Source organism: Neoarius graeffei, chromosome 9 (assembly GCF_027579695.1).
Source record: "Neoarius graeffei isolate fNeoGra1 chromosome 9, fNeoGra1.pri, whole genome shotgun sequence".
Lineage (NCBI taxonomy): Eukaryota > Metazoa > Chordata > Actinopteri > Siluriformes > Ariidae > Neoarius > Neoarius graeffei.
In genome coordinates this window covers 73605877-73627031 of record NC_083577.1, presented here as the reverse complement: position 1 = coordinate 73627031, position 21155 = coordinate 73605877, and the positions used below count along the sequence as shown (strand labels likewise).

The window sequence follows — 21155 nt, the reverse complement described above, 5'->3', positions numbered from 1 at the left end:
CCCAGAGTTGAAGCTGTTCTATACGGAGGAATGGGCTAAAATTCCTCCAAGCCGGTGTGCAGGACTGATCAACAGTTACCGCAAACATTTAGTTGCAGTTATTGCTGCACAAGGGGATTACACCAGATACTGAAAGCAAAGGCTCACATACTTTTGCCACTCACAGATGTGTAATATTGGATCATTTTCCTCAATAAATAAACAACCAAGTATAATATTTTTGTTTCATTTGTTTAACTGGGTTCTCTTTATCTAGTTTTATGACTTGTGTGAAAATCTGATGTTTTAGGTCATATTTATGGAGAAATACAGAAAATTCTAAAGGGTTCACAAACTATCAAGCACCACCGTATACCGACTTTCAAGTCCATACCACTCAGTTTTCAAGTTCTGCTCTGGAAACAAACCCTACCCCGAAGACTAACCTGAGAGACTAAGTCTGAAATTGTTTCCATGGAAACATGAAAAATTAAAATTTCTCAAATTTCTTAGTATAAAAAAAGGCACACAAATCACCTTGTTAACATGTATGCCACGTTTCAAATCCATATCATGAATAATTTAGGATATATGCTCCAGAAACAATGCTCTTAGAAACCAGTCAAAATCAATTTATGTAAACATTTTGAAAAAACACTTTTTCAAAAATCCAAACTAGCAAAAGACGCCAGTTCACACGTTGTTTGATATGTACACAAAGTTTCATGAAGATATCTTCAGTAGTTTTAAAGATATGGCCCAGAAACGAAAATGTGACTGATCAGACGGACAGCCAGATGGACAGAACGCATTTCTATATCCCCCACCGAACTTCGCCTGGGCGGGAGAGAATTATGTCAAGTCCTAGCACCGTGTAAAAAGAAAGATTTGTTTACAATTACCCATACTTTAAATCGATTTAACCAGTATAATAAATATCATTTTACAGAGTTAACAATAGTACTAATTAAAAACAACAACAACAAAAAAAAAAACCTCAGACCCCCCCCCCCAAAAAAAAGAAAGGGGCACCAAGCTGCAACAGGGTTCTTGCAGGATTCAGTAAGTTAAATTTTAGACCTTTTTTAGACTTTTTAAAGACCATTATGAAAAATTTTTTAGACCAACACGAAGCATTACAACCTGCCCTACCCCTGCCCTTCCCAAAAAAAGACAATCGAGTTCAATTCTCAAAACAAAGTCATTTGTATTGGTAAACTGACTATCAGGGATACAAACTGATTGTGTGCTTATTTATGTCATATGGCAACATTAGTACAACATTAGTACATTATGTCACATAGCAACAAAAGTACAAGACAATAGAGTGATAAAGGGCATTTGTGCAGTAAATGCAGTCTGTAGGGGTTTGTTTTTTTTCCCCTAACTGCAACAGAACTCATTTAAACTTTTGGTTAGTGGTGTTCTGGTAATAAAACAGCGTTATTATATAATGCACTGTTGTCAGATGATGACTTTCTTGATTGCTCATGTGAACCCCATGCTGCAAACCACAGCATCGCAGACCTCCACTTGCTGTAGCAACCATTTCAACCATATTAACAGTAAAAATGCATTCACATCTTTTAAAACCAATAGTTAAAACATACGTAGTAGCCCCGTAGCACACTTGCTTCCAGTTAAACAGCAAACTCACGCAAGGCGGCAGCGATTTACCAATGAAATCAAGTCATACCTTGCGAGAGGTATACAAGGGAGACAGCAGGTCTTTAAGCAGTAGCGGAGCAAACAGGGGCCATTTGAGACAGAGGTGTAAAATCATTGCAAAATATGAATGCAAAATTAATAAATACTAAATAATAAAGCCAGGAAAGACACACCATTGGGGAGAGAATAATATATTTAAAAAAAAAAAAAGAGCACTGTTAGAAAGCTGAATACGCTGACTGGACTCATGCGCTCCATGTCATGGTAACGTTGACGACATGTAATGTGCACGCTAAGATTGTCTACAGTGCAGGGGCTTCAAAGTTTGGGAGAATAGCAGGGTACAAATAATTTACAACAGGGTGCAAAATGGTAAAATGTCTGCCAGCGGCAGACATAATGCACGCAAAGCGTGCAGGGATATATATGAGAGAGAGAGAGAGAGATGCAAGTACGAATTTTTCATGGGGCGGGATGGTTTGGAACAGTTCGTCTAAAATTGGGATAACATTTACCCGGGACGGGTATTTGAGGCGGGTTGTCTAGCTTAAGCTTGATTAGCGTTGTTACGCATGCCAGTGTTTCCCACAGAAATTTTGGAGACTATGGTGGCAGCCCATTTGGGGGGGGGGGGGGGGGGGTTGTTTAAAATTGAGTGATATGTTAAATATTCAGTTATTACTGAAAAACTATTGATTAAAAAAAAAACAAAGACACTGAGAAATGGTCCTATAAACAACTTTACCAATATAAAAGATTACCAGGACTACAAACATGCAGAAAAATAGGCTTTACTTATCCAAATGCACCTGTTGGTTCAAAAGTTAAAGTGCAGAGAACCTCACAGCACAACATGAAGTTACCTTAAAATATAATATAAATGCCTCAGCTTTCATGTAAGAAAAAAAAACTAATACTAGTACTGTGTGCAGGCAGTCTCTCCTGAAGACTAAATTAATAATTATAAACTAATAAAATAAATGGCTCAGGCTTCATAGAAGAAAAAAAACAATTTGAACAGAATCTCACAGTATGATGCTGAAGCTGCCTAAACAATGGAAAATAAAATACCATTTTGGCAAAAACGTTGGCATGCATTAATTTCTTGTATTAAGTAAAAAAAAAAATATGTTGCCAGATACTGCTGACGTTTTACAGCCCAAAATATGTTCAAAACCCGCCAAAATGCACTTAAAACCAATCTGGCAACACAGGGCAGTAATGGCTGCACTCTTGTCGAGGATGTAAACACAGTTGACGCGGCAACGGACATACATGACATAGTGGATGTAATTTACGTTCACAACTTTTTTTGCCGTCAGAAATATTTAATATTAAATTTTGTGACTCGACTGACAATAGCCGGCGGCATAACAAGCCACAGACGGCGATTTGCCGCCGGTGACCAGCTACTTTTGAGACCGCTGACAGTGTGAAAGCTCTCCGCGCTAATGTGAGCGGCTATTTAACCCATCGTTCCAGCCCAACACAGTTCCTTTTAGCGATAGTGTGCTTCAGCCTATTGCTCGCAGAACATTCTCGTTTTTCATACTTATGGCGGTGCTTGAAAGTTTGTGAACCCTTTAGAATTTTCTATATTCTGCATAAATATGACCTAAAACATCATCAGGTTTTCACACAAGTCCTAAAAGTAGATAAAGAGAACCCAGTTAAACAAATGAGACAAAAATATTATACTTGGTCATTTATTTATTGAGGAAAATGATCCAATATTACATATCTGTGAGTGGCAAAAGTATGTGAACCTCTTTACTCACTATTATTCGACACGCTATCCACACTCTTCATCGCACTGCCAACACAACCACTAACCTTCTCTGACTGCCACAGACTGCATAAACTCGGCAGGAACTTAGAAGGTAGAACTACGGTAGGCGTAGTGGACAAACTGGACCGTTGCATACTTGCCGCGATCATCGGTGATTGAAGTTTTTTAGCAGGCAGACAACAACGCAACCGGCACATTTTTTATTAAATGTTTTGCAGGCACTTCTAGGAACGGACTGAGCGGATGTAAGAATTTTAGACTTGGATAAATTAAATTTTAGACCTGGGATGAAAATGTGTGTTTTTTAGACATTTTAAGGCCTAAAATTTAACTTTCTGAATTTTAGACTTTAGACTCCGCGGGAACCCTGCTGAAAGTAGAACACAAAAAACTAGCAGAGCGCATAAGCTTACATAATTCACCAATTTAAAAATAAGTAAAATAAAAGTTCATAGCCGGTCTGCAATCCAGTCTTCGTTAGATGCTGCACACAAACAGTCTACAACCAAAAGTAATTAGATACCGTAAAATACCAAATAATAGCCCGGGCGATTATTTGTCTCAATCACGTAAGAGACCCGGCGCGTATTAGAGACTAGGCGGCTATTTGGAACAGGCGATTAATTCCTTCTTCACAAACACCTTCCCCAAAATCTACCTCAAAACGGGGGAAAAAAAAAAATCATTCTCAGATAGGCCTACTTTTAACCAGTATAACTTACAGTTTGTTTAGAGTTAGATTACAGATAGCACGGTGCCGACTTCGGGGAATTTTGAAGACGCAGAATGCATCTTCGCATGGCACAGTCGGGGTGGATAAAGGATAAATCACACACCTTTTCCTGTTAATGACTAGTTAAGCGCATGCTTTACAAAATAATCAAGAAACCACACCATTGTCTGTGCGCAGCACTGTGATTTAATTACTCTGTAAAGTTATGGTCACTTGCTATCACCCTCACCCATGCAGCCTCCACCCTTTGCGCTTCGCGATGTCTGTCAATCTGAAATTGCATGGAGGGCGCGACGTTGAAGCAACATAATTAGGGTGCGAAGTGTCAAACCAAAGGGTTTTTTCTTATGCTGAAAAATAAGTGACCTGCAGTGGCTACATACTGTCATCTTGCATCACGTTTCTCTCCAAGACGTCTCCCTATTTGGCCGATATGAGCCTATTCCCCGAGTGAGTTGGTACGGTGGCTCGACCCCGTAGAAAACTTAAAGTTCGGATGAAAGTTAGTTGAATAGGTTACTGACTTGTAGGCCTACATGTTGCCTGCCTGACGCGTGCTTCTGCCCAACTTGCACGACAGATTACTTGTTGAAAAGGCCCCTTGGATTAGATTGGCCGCGAGCAGACTGAAATGCATGTTAGAACGCTCTCACCTTTTTTGTAAAGCGTCTTCCAGATCCGAATGGGTAAGGGCAAGTGAAATGGTATAAGGTCTTTAATAAAACTCAGTGTGTGCTTTGACGCATGCATTCGGCAATTTAGGTCGTTTAACAGAAGCAGCAGTCCAACCTTGGAAACCCGCAGTCCTCAATGTCACCACACACGCTGGCTTTCGTTGGGTATACCCAAAGGGGTGGCTAAGACATCTGTCAAAAGTTACGGAGTTGCATTCCTCAAGAAATATTACGGTAGACCAAGATTATAACATTGAAATGGCATGTTTATTATCACGTAACAAAATGTTGTAAACAGTATTATAGAAATAATTTCATTCATTCATTCATTCATTCATTCATTCATATTGTTTCGGGAGAAAACTATGCAATGCAAAATCGTTTAAACACCAGAAAACCAGAAAAGTGCTGGGCCTCAAGATTCTAGATAGAACGTTCGGACGCTTTTTTTTTTTTTTAGACCCCGGCGAGTATTCGGAACCGGCCTTTATTTGTCACAACACACGCGTACACCCGGCCGTTAAAGGGAACTCGGCGGTTAATTGGAACTCGGCTATTATTTGGTATTTTACGGTACTCTAGTTATGAGCATTATTTTTTTTTTTTTTTTTTTGGGGGGGGTTAACCTTGTAACCTTACGAGGTATAACAATACACTGATCCCAGGAGGTAAATTTACATAATAATGTGCAAATGTACAGCTGTATTATCCATTATGTGTATGCATTTCTACAGAGCAGACACGAATTAATGAGGATAACTAGCGATAAATTCTGTGATCCATTGCAGATCCACACAAATCATACCAACTTTCTAAACTATGGAAGGTTTCAAATTATATAATAAAAGCAGCTGGTGGTGTGACAACAGCATAAGAAATTAAACTGGGGGCTCCTAAGTGGCAGAACAGAAAAGAATTTGTTCTATCCATCCAGAGATTATAAATTCAAATCTTGATTCCACAGCCATCTGTAGCCAGGAGTCCAAGGAAGTAAAATTACTGTCCTATCAATCATGACAACACTAGTCAGTGGTAGGCGTCTTAACTCATGTACAATTGTATGCAAATTATTGTGCACCCCTACTTGAATTATATATTTCACTGTTCTGCCAGCAAGAGAGATCTCATCTCATTATCTCTAGCCGCTTTATCCTGTTCTACAGGGTCGCAGGCAAGCTGGAGCCTATCCCAGCTGACTACGGGCGAAAGGCGGGGTACACCCTGGACAAGTCGCCAGGTCATCAAAGGGCTGACACATAGACACAGACAACCATTCACACTCACACCTACGATCAATTTAGAGTCACCAGTTAACCTAACCTGCATGTCTTTGGACTGTGGGAGAAACCGGAGCACCCGGAGGAAACCCACGCGGACACGGGGAGAACATGCAAACTCCACACAGAAAGGCCTTCGCCGGCCACGGGGCTCGAACCCGGACCTTCTTGCTGTGAGGCGACAGCGCTAACCACTACACTACCGTGCCGCCCAGCAAGAGAGATATGATTTTTTTTTTTTATCCTACAAATATTAATGCAGTTCCTACAGACTTAAAAAGGGGGGAAGAAAAAAAAAAACTCTCACAACTGGCTTGTGCAAAAGTCAGTTATTTACCAATACTTCCTTTGGAAGATATCACAGCTTGGAAACACTTTCTGCAGCCAGGTTGTCGTCCATCTATTCTTGTTTAATGAATTTTCACCCACCTTTCTACACAGGGCACTTCTAGTTCTCACATTCTTGGGTCATCTTGCACGTACAACTCTACACACACATTTACAATCACGTTCAAGTCAGGGGACTAGGAGGAGAATTACAAAAGCTTTAGCTTGCATTTCTTAAAAGTAGATCATGGTGAATTTTGAGCCATGCTTTGGATGAATGCCCTGTTCGAAAAGCAAATCTCTTTAGCTTCAGTTTCTTGACTGACCATCACATTTGCTTCCAGAATTAGCTGATATTTACTGGAATTCATTCTTCCATCTAGTTGTGCAATGTTTCCTGTGCCACTGGCTGCCACTCAACTTTGAAAACACACACACACACACACACACACACACACACACACACACACGGTTAATAGCTAGTTAGAGGTTTGATGAAACAAATACAATCCCTCTTTTCTCAAAACATACCTTTGGGGATTGTGGCCATTTTTAATTCTTCAGGCCACAGCTCTTTCCAAAATGCCTCTGGCTTATTACCTCGCCCGTTTACTCCGTTGCGGGCGAGGTAATAAGCCAGAGGCATTTTAGAAAGAAAGAATCACAAGGTCAAAGTGCGGTTTTTATGTCTGTCTGTTAACAATCTAGCATCTAGACGGTTGCACCGATTGACTTGAAATTTTCAGGGTAGGCTGGCAATGGTCCTTAGATTACTTGATTAAATTTTCAGGGTAGCTGGGTCAAGGTGAAGGTCACCGGAAAGGTCAACCTTTCGGTCAAAATAACATTTTCCATTATAACTCAAACACAGTTGCTGATAGACCGATGTTTACCATTATGAGCATAATAGGAACTACCATATGGCCTTTCATTTGGCACCATGATCTCTGACCTTGAGTGACCCTGAAAGGTCAACCTCAAGGTCACGGATTTTCAGAGGGTTGTAACTTGAAAAAACAGTTGATGGTAGACAGATATTTACCTTTACCAACTTATAGGAAGTGTCATATGGTCTTTCATTTGACACCATGATCTTTGACCTTGAGTGATCCTGAAAGGTCAAACTGAAGGTCGTGGGTTTTCAAAGGGCTGTAACTTTAAAATGGTTCATGATGGCCAGATGTTTACCATTATCAACATACAAGAAGTCCCATACAGGCTTTCAGTTCCCGCCATGACCTTTGACCTTGAAATGTCAAACTCAAGGTCATGGATTTTCATAGGACTATAACCTGACGGTTGATGATTGAGAAATATTACCATTATCAACATATAGGTATAAAACAAGTGCTGCCAAGCGAGGTTCATTTTGCCTGGCAACACTTGTTTAGATTCTGTTTTGCATACATCAGAGGATAACTTTTGTGATGACGTCTTAATGTGAGCATCCTCCTGATGACTCTTGGATAAAGATCATGTTTGTGCAAGCAACAATGCACAGAACAATGCACCACCACCCCTGTAGCAGCCAACCCTTCCTGTGGGTCCTTTGTGTTATATAGGGATTTCTGATTTGCCTTTCTGCCCAGCATACAGGAAAACTCTGATAGAACTTCTTGGTTTTGCAGACCTTACCTTGACTTCCACAGTTCCCTTTAACAGCCATTACTTAAATGACATTTTGGACAGTGGAAATTATGAGCCAGAAGAAATCTTTTTATAGTCTTTCCCTGCTTTGTAGGTATCAAACAGCTTCATTTTCAGATCAGTCAGCTGCTTAAAGGAGATATGCAGAACCATGGCCTCACTTTGTTTATAAATGCCTTGAGACCGCAAGAATGGCATAGGAAAAGTTAAGCATTAACAATAAATCTAATATAGTAAATTTTACGATTAAAAGGATTCATACAGGTAGCAGTCTGAGTGAATGACCTTGACATGTGACATCACAGCAGGAAGGCCATCAGTCTCATCGCCATTTTTACTTTACTAAAAACACAGAGCTAACTGCAACTCTGATCCTCCATTTTGAGCTAATTTATCACCATGCCACGTAGATGTGTTGCTGGCGGGTGCAGCAACATGACAGAAGGTGGATTTATGTTGCATTCATGGCCCAACAATGTTCCAACTGCAAAGATTTGGACGCGTTACGCGAGAAATTCACGGGCACATTTTACTGATGACTCGTACGAAACCTCTGATCTGTCGAGGAGCGTTGGCTACAAGCCCATATTGAAAGAGGGTGCAGTACCAACAATTAAAGGAAAAGAAAACTACAAGCAAAGGAAAGTAAGTTCAGTTGCACCAGTTCTCCCGGAGTCTGAGTCGAGCAGTAATGGCAGAGTACTCAGTATGGGGAGAATGAGTGAACCAGTCCTCAGATTTCTCAGCTGGATATGCTTGCCTCAACAGCAATATCTCGCCCTTACGTGGAAGAAGCAAATGAACAAAGAACTGAAAGTCAGACTGTTTCAAAACAATCAGCCTTCAAGAACCAAGAATACAGACAGGTAAGATGCGGCTCTCATTTGGTTACATAACGCTACTTCTTGTTTACCTGCATTTAGATTAATACATGTAACTTGTATTGGTGTATTTAAAGCATATACGCAGAACCATGGCCTTACTTTCGTTTATAAACGCCTTGAGACCTCAAGAATGGCACAGGAATAGTTTTAAGCGTTAATAATAAATCTAATACAGTAATTTTTCCAAATAAAGTGATTTATATAGGTAGTCATCTGAGTGAATGACCTTGACGTCCGTAACATCATAATAGGAAGTGTATTGATCTCATCGCCATTTCCGCTATACTAAAAACACAGAGCTGACTGGAACGCTGATCCTACATTTTGAGCTAATTTATCGCCATGCCACGTAGATGTGTTGCTGGCCGGTACAGTAACATGACAGAAGGTGGATTTACGTTGGATTCATGGCCCAAGAATGTTCAAACTGCAAAGATTTGGATGCGTTTTGCGAGAAGTTCACGGACACATTGGACACTGACGAAGTGGTCTCTCCTCTGCTCTGCACATTTTACTGAAGACTTGTACGAAACCTCTGAGCTGTTGAGGAGCGCTGGCTATAAGCCCGTATTGAAAGAGGGTGAAATACTAACAATTAAATAAAACTACAAGTATTTTATTTATTTATCTTAAAAGGAAAGTGAGTTCAGTTGCACCAGTCCTCCCAGAGTGAGCCGAGGGTTGTTGCTAAAACCCAGGACGGGACATATCGCTCGGGTAGTGACCTCCCCGCAGTTGTTGCTAAAACCAGTGACACCCCGTTCCGTCCTGGGTTTTAGTAATTGCCTGAGCCCAGCAGTAATGGCGGAGTACACAGTATGAAGAAAAGTGAATGAGTGGAGCAGCAGTCTGATTTCTGCACTGGATATTGCTGCCATCTCACCCTTATGTGGAAGAAGTGAATGAACGGAGAACTGAACGAACAGCTGAAAGTCAGATTGTTTCAAAAACAATCGGCCACTAGATCGGCCTTCAAGAAGCGAGAACAGACGGGTAAGCTCCGACTCATTTGGATTTTAAAAAAAAACAAAACTGTCATTTACCTGCATTTAGATTAATGCATGTAACTTGTATTGTGTGTTTAAGTTACCGGTATAAGATTATTTAATTTGCTTCAGAATGTGATTGCATCAGTTCATCTCATTATTTAATTAGCCTTTTACGTTTTATCAGTGAGAATGCATGCATGTACATGTATGTTGCATAAGTTATAAACACCTATCCTGTTTTAATGAGAGCCACATGAGACGGTCAGTTCAATTCCATCCATTTCTCTAGACCGCTTTGTTCTCTGGCTTTATTTCATAAGATGTGGGCCTCCATGGCCGACGTGTTACTATCGGATTCACTTCCCGATGGTTCAAATTGATACGGTTCTACGTGTATAGCAGTAGCATGTACACACACTCCAATTTCAAGACTATCACAGTCAGATGCATTACTATCTGAGGAATCCGAAGAATCTCCAATAAATCCAAATGAAGAGGCCATTGCAACCACTCTCGCCTGCCGAGTCTGGCTTCGGTCTATCGCTGTCAAAGGCCTCGGCCTTAAAACCAGTTACCGCTGTGACATCACACACTCAGGGCTGGCTGGCTCAGCAGGGCAGCTCAAATGCCAACTTTGCGGTCGATTTTAACTCTGAAATATATATTTATTTTATTCCCATTTATGCAGCATACAAGAGTCAGAGATGGAGATACTATTCACTCAAACATATTTAAAAATAAAGGTTCTGCATATCTCCTTTAAAAGAAGCCAACAGTTGACGATCGAGCATTTATTACACTCAAATTGTTATTCCCAATGACAATTCTTGACCTACCTAACGAGTTCAGAGACTTTACAACTAGAAGGGTGTCCAAACTTTTGCACAGGCCATGATTACAGTTCATAAAACATTCATGTGCATTAACATTTGCAGAGTTTTGTTGTTTATTTAAAAAAAAAGTGTAATTTGGCCAGGAGTGCACAAACTTTTGCATACAAAGTAACAGTATAAGCAGCAGTTTCAAAGGTGCAGAGGTTGGCTATATGCATCTCTGAGGAAGCACGTTAACCCTAACCTTCAGTAATTGGAAGCTGTCATATGATGGGGGAGAGCTGGCTGCAAAATGGTAATTGGCCAAAACTGATTTAGAGAGAAAATTATTAAGAATCTAAAAAATAAATAAATAAATAAGTAAAAATAAGCCAAGACGTACATAAACAGTTAAGTAAAAAAAAAAAAAAAGTATTTGGCATGGTCAGTTTTCACTTCCAAATAAATGGCTGCTCTGTACAAAAGATGTACAGACCTGTAGTAGCCACCGGTGTATTTTTACACTGTACAAACACTTCTCAGCTTCTTTTGACATCACACTAGAGAGCACAACAAACCTGTTTTCTGATAGTCCACCGCGTACAGGTGTTGATGTGACTCTGCTTGGACTCCCAAGAGGCTTTCGTGGCATGCCCTCTTCTCTGTTATCCAAACTCGACCTGCGTGGGGTCATCTTGACATTACGGGGTGGGGTGGGGGAGGAGTTAAACCAGCAGGCAGCAAATAGACATGTTTTACCTTAAAAAGTTAGTAAAGAAGCGCTACCTGTTTTTCTGATGAAGATAACCCTGGATCATTCTGTGCTGTTCGGTTCCCAAGCACTAATCCAAAACTGGCACTTCCCTGATTTGCCTTATAAGCTAAATGAATAAATAAATTACATTGATAAAATTATTTTTTCCCCTAAATAGCATCTTCAACTGAATAGCAAAAATTTAAAAAAGTAAATAAAACTAAATGTTTGCACCTGTTTGCTTCCCTTGTTTAATCATCTCCAGATATTCCTTCAGTTTTTTTGCGACCGTGATAGGCAGTCTTTCCAAAACGACAACACTCGAGTCTTTCAGTGTCAGTGACAGGCGGTTCTGACTATGGATGGGCCCCAAGACAACATTCTTTACATTGTGGTTCAACTGTAAAAACAAAAACAGGTCAGTGTAGAAAAGATGTCTGTGTCACATATATACATTACAGCACAGCAAAATTCTTTTCGTCACATATCCCAGTTTATTAGGAAGCTGGGGTAAGAGCACAAGGTCAGCCATGATACAGCGCACCTGGAGCAGAGAGGGCCCAACAAGCCACAGCACCACCAAGCTGGCACTGAACTCCCAACCTCCTGATCAGATACCCAGCGCTTTAACCACTGCTGTCTTAAAAGTGAGGTGATGGTACTCTTCTAATTACCAACCAAGATTTATACCTGGAAATGTTTTGACGCGCCACCACTGTTAAACTTCAACACCAGATTGCTTTTGTTGTCTCTCTCATGGACCTCAAATATTCCCTCTCTCCATTTGGTTGTGCCCACGTCCAAGCTGGTGAAGCGGATGCGGACAGCGCCACCACTGCTCAGCTTCGGCAAAGCAACGGCCATTAGTGTGGCAAGCGGACAGGGTGCTGAAATGGCTTTGAGGATGAACTGACGAGTCCAGTATCCTACACAAAAAAAGCCTTAATGATGGAGAAAAAAAAAAAAAGGCCTGGTGAAGAAATATTCACATGATGAAATCGGTCTGAAATGATGGGGACAAACATTTCAATACGATCACAAACCCATAACAGAAAAGCATTAATTTATGTTCAATAACAACAATCATCACAGGTCAGCATTATTGCTGAACCTATCCAACATGGATGCTTTTGGAGTTTTAACGTCAACTGAGACTCCAGGTCACAGAAATAACATTGCACTGCTTTAAAGGATATGGGACATGAAACATAAAAGCACGCCATATCAGTTTCTTTCCATTAAAAATATGAATTAATTGCATCAACAAATACAAAATCATCTATTAAATTCAGCAAATCGTTATATTCGTGATGATTATATGGCATTTCTGCTCGACTTCCGATATGCATTTTTTGCAACCGGAAGAGCCGCTGTCACGTGATCATACGTCACAAAAACTTTCGGGCACAGCACAAGCGGGTAGATGAATGGAGAAGTGGATGACAAGAAAATTGTTTTTATAGTCTTTAAAGTACATTGGACATCATACATTGGACATCATGGTGTATTGTGCTGCTTATGGTTGCAATAATTCCAATGGGAAATGCCCTGGAGTAAGTTTTTTTGCATTCCCCAAGGACCCGAAGCTGAGGCAAGTGTGGGCTCACCTGCGCATGCGCAGTAGGCTTCGCGCATGCGCAGTAGGCTTGGTAGGACAACTTTACAGAACACCTGTTGAAAAAAAACTTTGCACCTACTGTTTCCCACAAACTGTATTCGGACCATTTCACTGAGGATTCTTTCAACATTAATACTCAGGTACTGAGCGATATTAATTCATGAAACAGGAAGCATAAGGATGAGAGAAAAAAAAAAACAGTTCAAATCGGGAAGCCACGCACACCTGCGCCAGGCTGCACAAATGCGCGCAGCTTCCCGACCCAAACCGCCTCTCTCTCATCCTTACACTTCATGCCTCATGCTCCATGAACCAACATCGCTATTTTTTTTTTTTTTTTAAATCGGATCTGCGCGATTCAGCCGTGAAAAAGGCGGCATCCGCCGAAAGGCGCGCTGTTTGCATCCCTGCACGGAGGCCAGGGGACAGGGCAGGAATATTTTTGTTGATATGAGTGATCCGGTGCGATTTCGCGACCCCCCCCTGTTGAAGACCTCTGCGCTAAGCGACTGAAAGCCGAGGTAAGGATTAGTATTATAATTTTGGGTGTATCAATTATTGATTATCATAATTCTGACTCGTTTCGCCATTTTGAATGTTTTCATCTCGGACTCTGGAAGCACTGTATCTCAATCAATCTCGAAAAATATCAGCAAAAAAAAACTAGCTTGCAACGGACTTTAGCTAGATCCATGATGAACTTTCAATGTATGATACAAAAATAATACTTCTTTCAACAGATCATTAGCCTTTGAGCAGAATTGTTTTTAACTTACCAGAAAGTGTTATGGAGCCGACCGCTTTCAGTTTCATGAGGGCTGAATGAACTCTCACTCTCAGAATCATCTGACCCGTCAGAGTAAAGACAAGATCTATGTTCATGTGAATTTCCAGCTATCAGTTCGAATTGATAGGGTCTAACTTCACATCTCTGTGAAACATCGGGAATATCACTGTCGATGGTGTCCATTTCGGTTATCTGTTTACATTAGATTCCCAAGCGCTGGCTCCTTGGAAAGTTTTTGTGACGTCACGGGTCACGTGAGCACCTAGCTCATTAACGAATCCTTGTTTTACGCTGATGTATAGAAAAACTTGAATAATGTGATGATTTTCACATTTTTGACGCCCTGCAGTGATTTAGATGGCATTTCTTATGTCCTTTATACATAATTATGCCCAGGTAAAAATCCATGTCCCATATCCTTTAATGTAATGTTTTACGAACCTTTAAAGCTGTTATACTAATCTGACTTGCGTGCATACACGACTCTGCTCGTTCAAGTACAAAAAGTCCACTAGTCATGTTATAACACAACGTAGAGAATAAGGGTTGTTTTACAATCAGGGTACAAAGTTTGTGTCACAGGGGTCCAAAATTCAAACTGATTCAAACTGGTTCTTGTACCAGTTTTTAAGTGAAGGACAAGTTAAAGAACAGATAGATAGGCATGTGTAATAGTTTGTATTATAACCAGATTAAGTGTAGCTTTAAGCAGGGCTGGGAGAAACAAATGAAGTGATTCTCGGAGAAGACATTTTTTTTTTTTGACAATTCAGAATCCACTACTTCCATAGTGCTTTTAAATATAAGACTAAGATTTGTGTTAGTTGTCTCTAATATTTATGTCCCAATATCTTGACCACATTTTAGGATGAAAAATCATTTTATATATGTTATTTTATATTGAAAAATTAGCTGTCTCGGAGAGGACTTTTTTGGACACAATTACATACTAATTTGATCAAAATAGTCTGAAAACTTACTGGCATTCAACATTAAAACTTAATTATGTTTCCAATGATATGGAACCAAATATTTGTTTTATGGTATAAAGAATGATTTAAGTGCATCCCTTTTGGAGCTACCTGTGGTTAAAAAAAAAAAAGCACTTTTTCTAAATGACACGAGTAATTTTGCTAAACATGACATATATTGCCATACATTCACCAAAAATAACGTTATCACCAATTTTTTTTTGCATGGTAAATAGAGCTATCACAGGGCTACAATAAACAACCAAGTTTATTTAGTCAAGCCTTTTGATATTGAAGATAATAAGTGTTAAATGAGATTTTTAGCTTGCGTACCCTGATTGTAAAACAACCCATAAGCGTTTCTTGAAAGGTTTACCAGTTCAAAATAACTTGCACCAAAAACATACAATAAAAAGTCATCTATTCAATTAACTTAAAAGCTAGCTGATGTCTTGCTAACTCCACACTTTCGAGGTAAAATGTTATGAAGTGTACATGAGAATTTTTGAAGCAAAAGCAAACACTTGTCAACCAACCAATGATAAATTTTTGTTTGATGTGCTCTGCGGATTTACTAATATTCCACATCACTGCTAAAGAAATTCAGTCAGAACTGACTGAGTTTCAGAAACAGAACTTAAATCCCGGATGAGTAGCTAGCTGCTAGCAGTTAGCGTTGGCTAGCTAAGTCCATAGAGAAGACAGAGAAGTTAGCTTCGAGCTAAATGGTTCATTGGCGCTTCATTTGCTTGCTAGTAATAGGAGTGTGAAAACTATGCTGGTTTCTTGACATACAGTCAATTACATACCTTTTCCCAGGCTTAAAAAAACTCAGAGAAAACTCTTGAAAAAATAATAAACCCAAGAAACTCTCTCAAATAGTCTCGCTATGTCCCGTAGATTAAATTTTGCCGGCATGAGGCGGCCCAGTGTTATGTTGTTGTTGGAGTAATGGCGGGAATGTGAAAATTCACACCGGAAATAGGCGGCGAGAAAACATACCCCAAGTCACGCGAGATTTTATTTTATTTTATTTTATTTTCCCGCCCATAAGGAAAATATAGCATGGCTACTTAGTTTTAGCATTATTTCTTGTCTCAAAAGTTCTCAGCTGTGGTCATGGAGAACCACTGCTCTGCACATCATAGTGTTTCCCTGTTTAACCAACACACCTGATTTAACCAGTTCACTAATTAACAGTTCTTTCTGAATTGAAATAAGTAAGGAAAGCAGGGTGGCACGGTGGTGTAGTGGTTAGCGCTGTCGCCTCACAGCAAGAAGGTCCGGGTTCGAGCCCCGTGGCCGGCGAGGGCCTTTCTGTGTGGAGTTTGCATGTTCTCCCCGTGTCCACGTGGGTTTCCTCCGGGTGCTCCGGTTTCCCCCACAGTCCAAAGACATGCAGGTTAGGTTAACTGGTGACTCTAAATTGACCGTAGGTGTGAACGTGAGTGTGAATGGTTGTCTGTGTCTATTGGCCCTTTTCCACTACCCTTTTTCAGCTCACTTCAGCCCGACACGGCTCGCGTTTCGACTACCAAAAAACAGCACGACTCAGCTCGCTTCAGCCCTGCTTAGCCCCTAAAACTCGCACGGTTTTGGAGTAGGGCTGAAGCGAGCCAAAGCGAGCCGAGTGAGGCTGGGGGCATGAGGAGACACTCCCCTGTGCACTGATTGGTGAGGAGGAGTGTCCTCACATGCCCACACATGCCCCGCGAGCACGCTGGGATCTGTAAACACCGCAAACCCGGAAGGAGAAGAATTACGAATTACGAGAATTTCTGAAGCCTTATGCGCCTCGCCTCATCTATACGCTCTTGCCAGTATCTGTTCGCGTTGTCGGTGACAACAAGCCACAGAACCAAGACCAGCAACACTAACGACTCCATGTCCTCCATGTTTATTGTTTACTATTCGGGTCGTGAGACTACCGCTTAAAAGATCACTGATGTCACTGTTTGCGCTGCTTAACGACATCACGTGACGTCCACCCACTTTCACTAACTCCATCCAATGTGTCCACCCACTTCCAGCCAGCACGGTTCAGCGCGGTTGTAGTCGAAATGCAACTCCAACAGCCCCGCTCAGCTCGACTCAGCACGGCACGGCTCAGCCCGACTCAGCCGCGTTTGTAGTGGAAAAGCGGCATATGTGTCGGCCCTGTGATGACCTGGCGACTTGTCCAGGGTGTACCCTGCCTTTCACCCGTAGTCAGCTGGGATAGGCTCCAGCTTGCCTGCGACCCTGTAGAACAGGATAAAGCGGCTAGAGATAATGAGAGGAGATGAGGAAAGCAGGACAGGGTGTACTCCAAGACCAGGGTTGGGAACTCGTGGCTTAGCTGATTAATAACAGGTCCCTTGCATGTCTGAAGTTAAGAAAGGAGTTTTTTACGTCGAGGTGGTATCATCTAGGTTGTATCATCGCTGCACTAAAATATCATTACTATCCAATCTTCTTCTTTTGGTTGCTCCTGATTAGGGGTCGCTACAGCGGATCTTTCGTCTCCGTTGCTCCCTGTCTTCCGCATCCTGCCACATGCTGACCTCTTCTGCTCCTCGGACCTGCTTGATCCATCCTGGTGCCCTGTGTCTGGTTGGAGTTTTATTGCATCGCTTCTGTAGAGGACGGCCCCATGAGGACAGTTGAAAGTTACACCTGGAGGACGCTCTGGACTTTTACAGTAATGCTTTTATGGCTGAGGACTACAGTTGAGTTGCTAACTTTCGGACTGCAGTTGTCATGAACAGTTTTGCACTCAAGTTTTCATCAATGAAGAGTTACAACATCAACAAAACTGTCTTCATGTTTAAACTGTTAATGTTATAGTCATGCTGTCTGTTGTTGCCCAAATGAGGATGGGTTCCCTTTTGAGTCTGGTTCCTCTCGAGGTTTCTTCCTCATGTCTCTGAGGGAGTTTTTCCTTGCCACCGTTGCCACAGGCTTGCTCATTGGGGATAGATTAAGGACAAAATTAGCTCATGTTTTAAGTCGTTCAAATTCTGTAAAGCCGCTTTGCGACAATGTTTATTGTTAAAAGCGCTATACAAATAAACTTGACTTGACTTAACTTTCATGTCCTTTCTCACCACATCCATGTACTGTATCTCGTCTTTGGCCTTCCTCGTTTTCGTGTGCCTAGCAGCTCTATCCTCAACATTCTCCTTCCAACATGCTCTGTATCTCTTCTCAGGATGTGCCCATACCATCTCAGTCTCATCTCTCTTAGCTTAATTCCCAAGCTGTCTACATGTGCTGTCCTTTTGATGTGCTTGTTCCTTATGCTGTCCAACCTCCCATCGCAAACCTTAGCATCCTCAACTCCACCACTTCCAACTTTGCCTCCTGTCTCTTTGTTAAGGGTATGGTCTCCAATCCATACATCATAGCTGGTCTTACTACTGTCTTGTATATCTTACCTTTCACTTTTGCTGGACTTTCCTATCACAAATGATTCCCGAAATCCTTCTCTAACTGCTCCACCCTGCCTGCACTCTCTTTCTCACCTCACTGTCGCAGAACCCCATTTTCCTGCACAGGGATGGTATTGGATCATTGCTATCCAATACCATCCCTAAATACAGCATCCATAAAGGGCCTTTTAAATTAACTTTCATAAAGTAGTCATATAATAAAGGTGTAGTGATTAGCGCTGTCACCTCACAGCAAGAAGTTCCGGGTTCGAGCCCCGTGGCCAGCGAGGGCCTCTGTGCGGAGTTTGCATGTTCTCCCCGTGTCCGTGTGGGTTTCCTCTGGGTGCTCTGGTTTCCCCCACAGTCCAAAGACATGCAGGTTAGGTTAACTGGTGACTCTAATTGACCGTAGGTGTGAATGTGAGTGTGAATGGTTGTCTGTGTCTATGTGTCAGCCCTGTGATGACCTGGCGACTTGTCCAGGGTGTACCCTGCTTTTCGCCTGTAGTCAGCTGGGATAGGCTCCAGCTTGCCTGCGACCCTGTAGAACAGGATAAAGTGGCTAGAGATAATGAGATGAGATGAGATGAGACTAATAAAGGCCAGTAAAAAATACATCCATAACATGTTTTCCCACATCTTTATCCTCTTCAGTCTTACTGTGGATCCAGTCTATCCTGGGAACACTCAGATGAATTTTACACCCTGGATGAGATGTTCACTGCAGAGCACCATGCATACTATATATATATATATATATATATATATATATATATATATATATATATATATATATATATTCATTCACACACTCATTTATTGAGCCAATGCATCTGCTGGCATGTTTTTGGGAGGTGGGAGAAAACCCATACAGACACAGGACAAACATGTGAAACACTACACAGACAATAACTTGAAATCAGGACTGAACCTAAAACCCTGGAGTTATGAGGTACCAACAATACCAGCTGCTCCATGTCATTCCAATAAAGTGATGTTTTTTTCAAAACATTAGTCATATGTACTTTTCTAAAAGGTAATAATAAACAAGCTCTAATACTGTAGCTAAACTAGATTTGCATTTCCTGAAGGAAATAGACTGCTCATACTAGTGCTTGCAAAGCATACAAGACAAACAAAAAAACCCTTAAAAATTAAAGATAGATAGATAGATAGATAGATAGATAGATAGATAGATAGATAGATAGATAGATAGATAGATAGATAGATAGATAGATAGATAGATAAGGTGATTGAGAGTGAGGAAGTGAAGGAGATAGGGGATATACCAAGTTTAAACAAAGAAATTAAGACAAAGATAAAGAAGATGAAGATATTAAGATCCATCCATCCATTATCTGTAGCTGCTTATTCTGTGCAGGGTCGCAGGCAAGCTGGAGCCTGTCCCATGCTGACTATGGGCGAGAGGCGGGATACACCCTGGACAAGTCCCCAGGTCATTGCAGAGATATTAAGATAGACAGAAATAAAGAAATGAAGAGAGAGATGAATATGAAGAGAAATTAATATTCAATCTATGTACAAAATTTTGCAGTTTGCAGTTCTACCTTAAGAGTTGAAGGAGTAGTAAAATCAGTAGATTGCTACAGAAGGATGGAGGGATGAGTGAAAGAATAGAAGGGTGAGATAGATATGAAAGCAGTTTGAACATTTTCCTATTTAAAGTCTATGAGGAAAAAGTCTTCTGAAGGGATGGGGCAGGCATATACTGTAGCCATGTGATGTGCCAGTACTGAATGTCATGGTGTCTAATGTGTTTTCCTAGACACACCACCTGTCTCCTGTATATTAGGAAATATATATGTGTGCTGTACATGCATGCTTGTCCTCAGCCCTTGGTTTTGCCTCTTTGTCCTCCTTTTTTATTTTCTTTTTTTTGTGTGTGTATGTGTGTGTGTGTCCTGCGTAGTTAAAGTCTGAGATCAAGTTGGAACACTTGGTTGGTTGGTCAAAAAGAGGACAGATACATATGAAAAGCCTTTGTTATCCACCTGCTCTTTGGCTTACTTTCATTTTTGATGTATGCTGGTGGATTGTATTGCTCTTCCAGGTCATAACTTTTACTCTTTACCCACTAGATGTCAGTGGAGTTCCCTACCGAAATAAATGTTAAAACAACAACAACAACAACAACAACCACCCAGAATTAAACTATATGTATTTAAAGGTGCATCATTAAGACAAAAACTATCATAAGACAAAATTATAGTATGTCCATAGTATAATTTAAAAAGCTATAGTTAGTAACACAGTGGTAATGTATACACAATTGCAGGAGGAAAAGCTGCTGACTCAGTGATGAGTGAAAAAATGGAAGTGGTGAGGATGGTGTGTGAAGGAAAAGGAGGAGGGATGAAGGAAAAAAGAGGGCTGCGGAGAGGGAAAGCGTCACTGAGCACATTTAGCACTCTCAGCCTTCCATGTATGGGTGTGTGTGCAGTTAGAGAGGCTCTCCTTGTTTTTTGTTTCTTGTCTCCATCACAAATTTAACTTTTCTTTGTCTTTCCAAAACAAAACTGCATCAAGAGGGTGCTTTCCCATTGGGTGAGTATTTTTGCTGTTTTTCCTTTTAGTTGTTTGTCTTTCACGTCCATTTGTAAGGATACAAGTTCAGCCATAGCTTTCTGTCTGTCTTTAAGGTTTTGAATATAAAATCATTCTCAGTTCTCTAAAAGCAGATGGGATGCTCTGTGGAGGTCATTAGATTTACATTGGAAGTGTATATAGGTATACTATGTGATGGCATAGGTGACAGTAAACACAGCACACTAGTGTTCAGTCTTGGTTTGGAATGTTTGAGTCATGCTAGAAAGTT

General features: G+C 40.9%; 2 protein-coding genes across 3 annotated transcripts in view; one reads left to right on the top strand and one right to left on the bottom strand.

Annotated features, from left to right (window-relative positions):
- The window catches only part of usp37 (ubiquitin specific peptidase 37), a 35409-nt gene extending 19555 nt beyond the window's left edge, over positions 1-15854 (bottom strand). For both annotated transcript variants that reach the window (XM_060930253.1, XM_060930254.1), the window contains exons 1-5: positions 15719-15854; positions 12224-12474; positions 11768-11933; positions 11566-11660; positions 11358-11473 (exon numbers count right to left, since the gene is read on the bottom strand). In XM_060930253.1, the coding sequence (XP_060786236.1) occupies positions 11358-11473; positions 11566-11660; positions 11768-11933; positions 12224-12397 (551 nt within the window). In that variant the 5' untranslated portion in view covers positions 12398-12474; positions 15719-15854. The remainder of the gene's footprint in view (positions 1-11357; positions 11474-11565; positions 11661-11767; positions 11934-12223; positions 12475-15718) is intronic.
- A 4919-nt stretch (positions 15855-20773) lies between these two features.
- Positions 20774-21155, top strand: part of plcd4b (phospholipase C, delta 4b) — a 45077-nt gene continuing 44695 nt past the window's right edge. The window contains exon 1 of the mRNA XM_060930250.1: positions 20774-20884. The gene's annotated coding sequence lies outside the window, so the exon portion shown is untranslated. The remainder of the gene's footprint in view (positions 20885-21155) is intronic.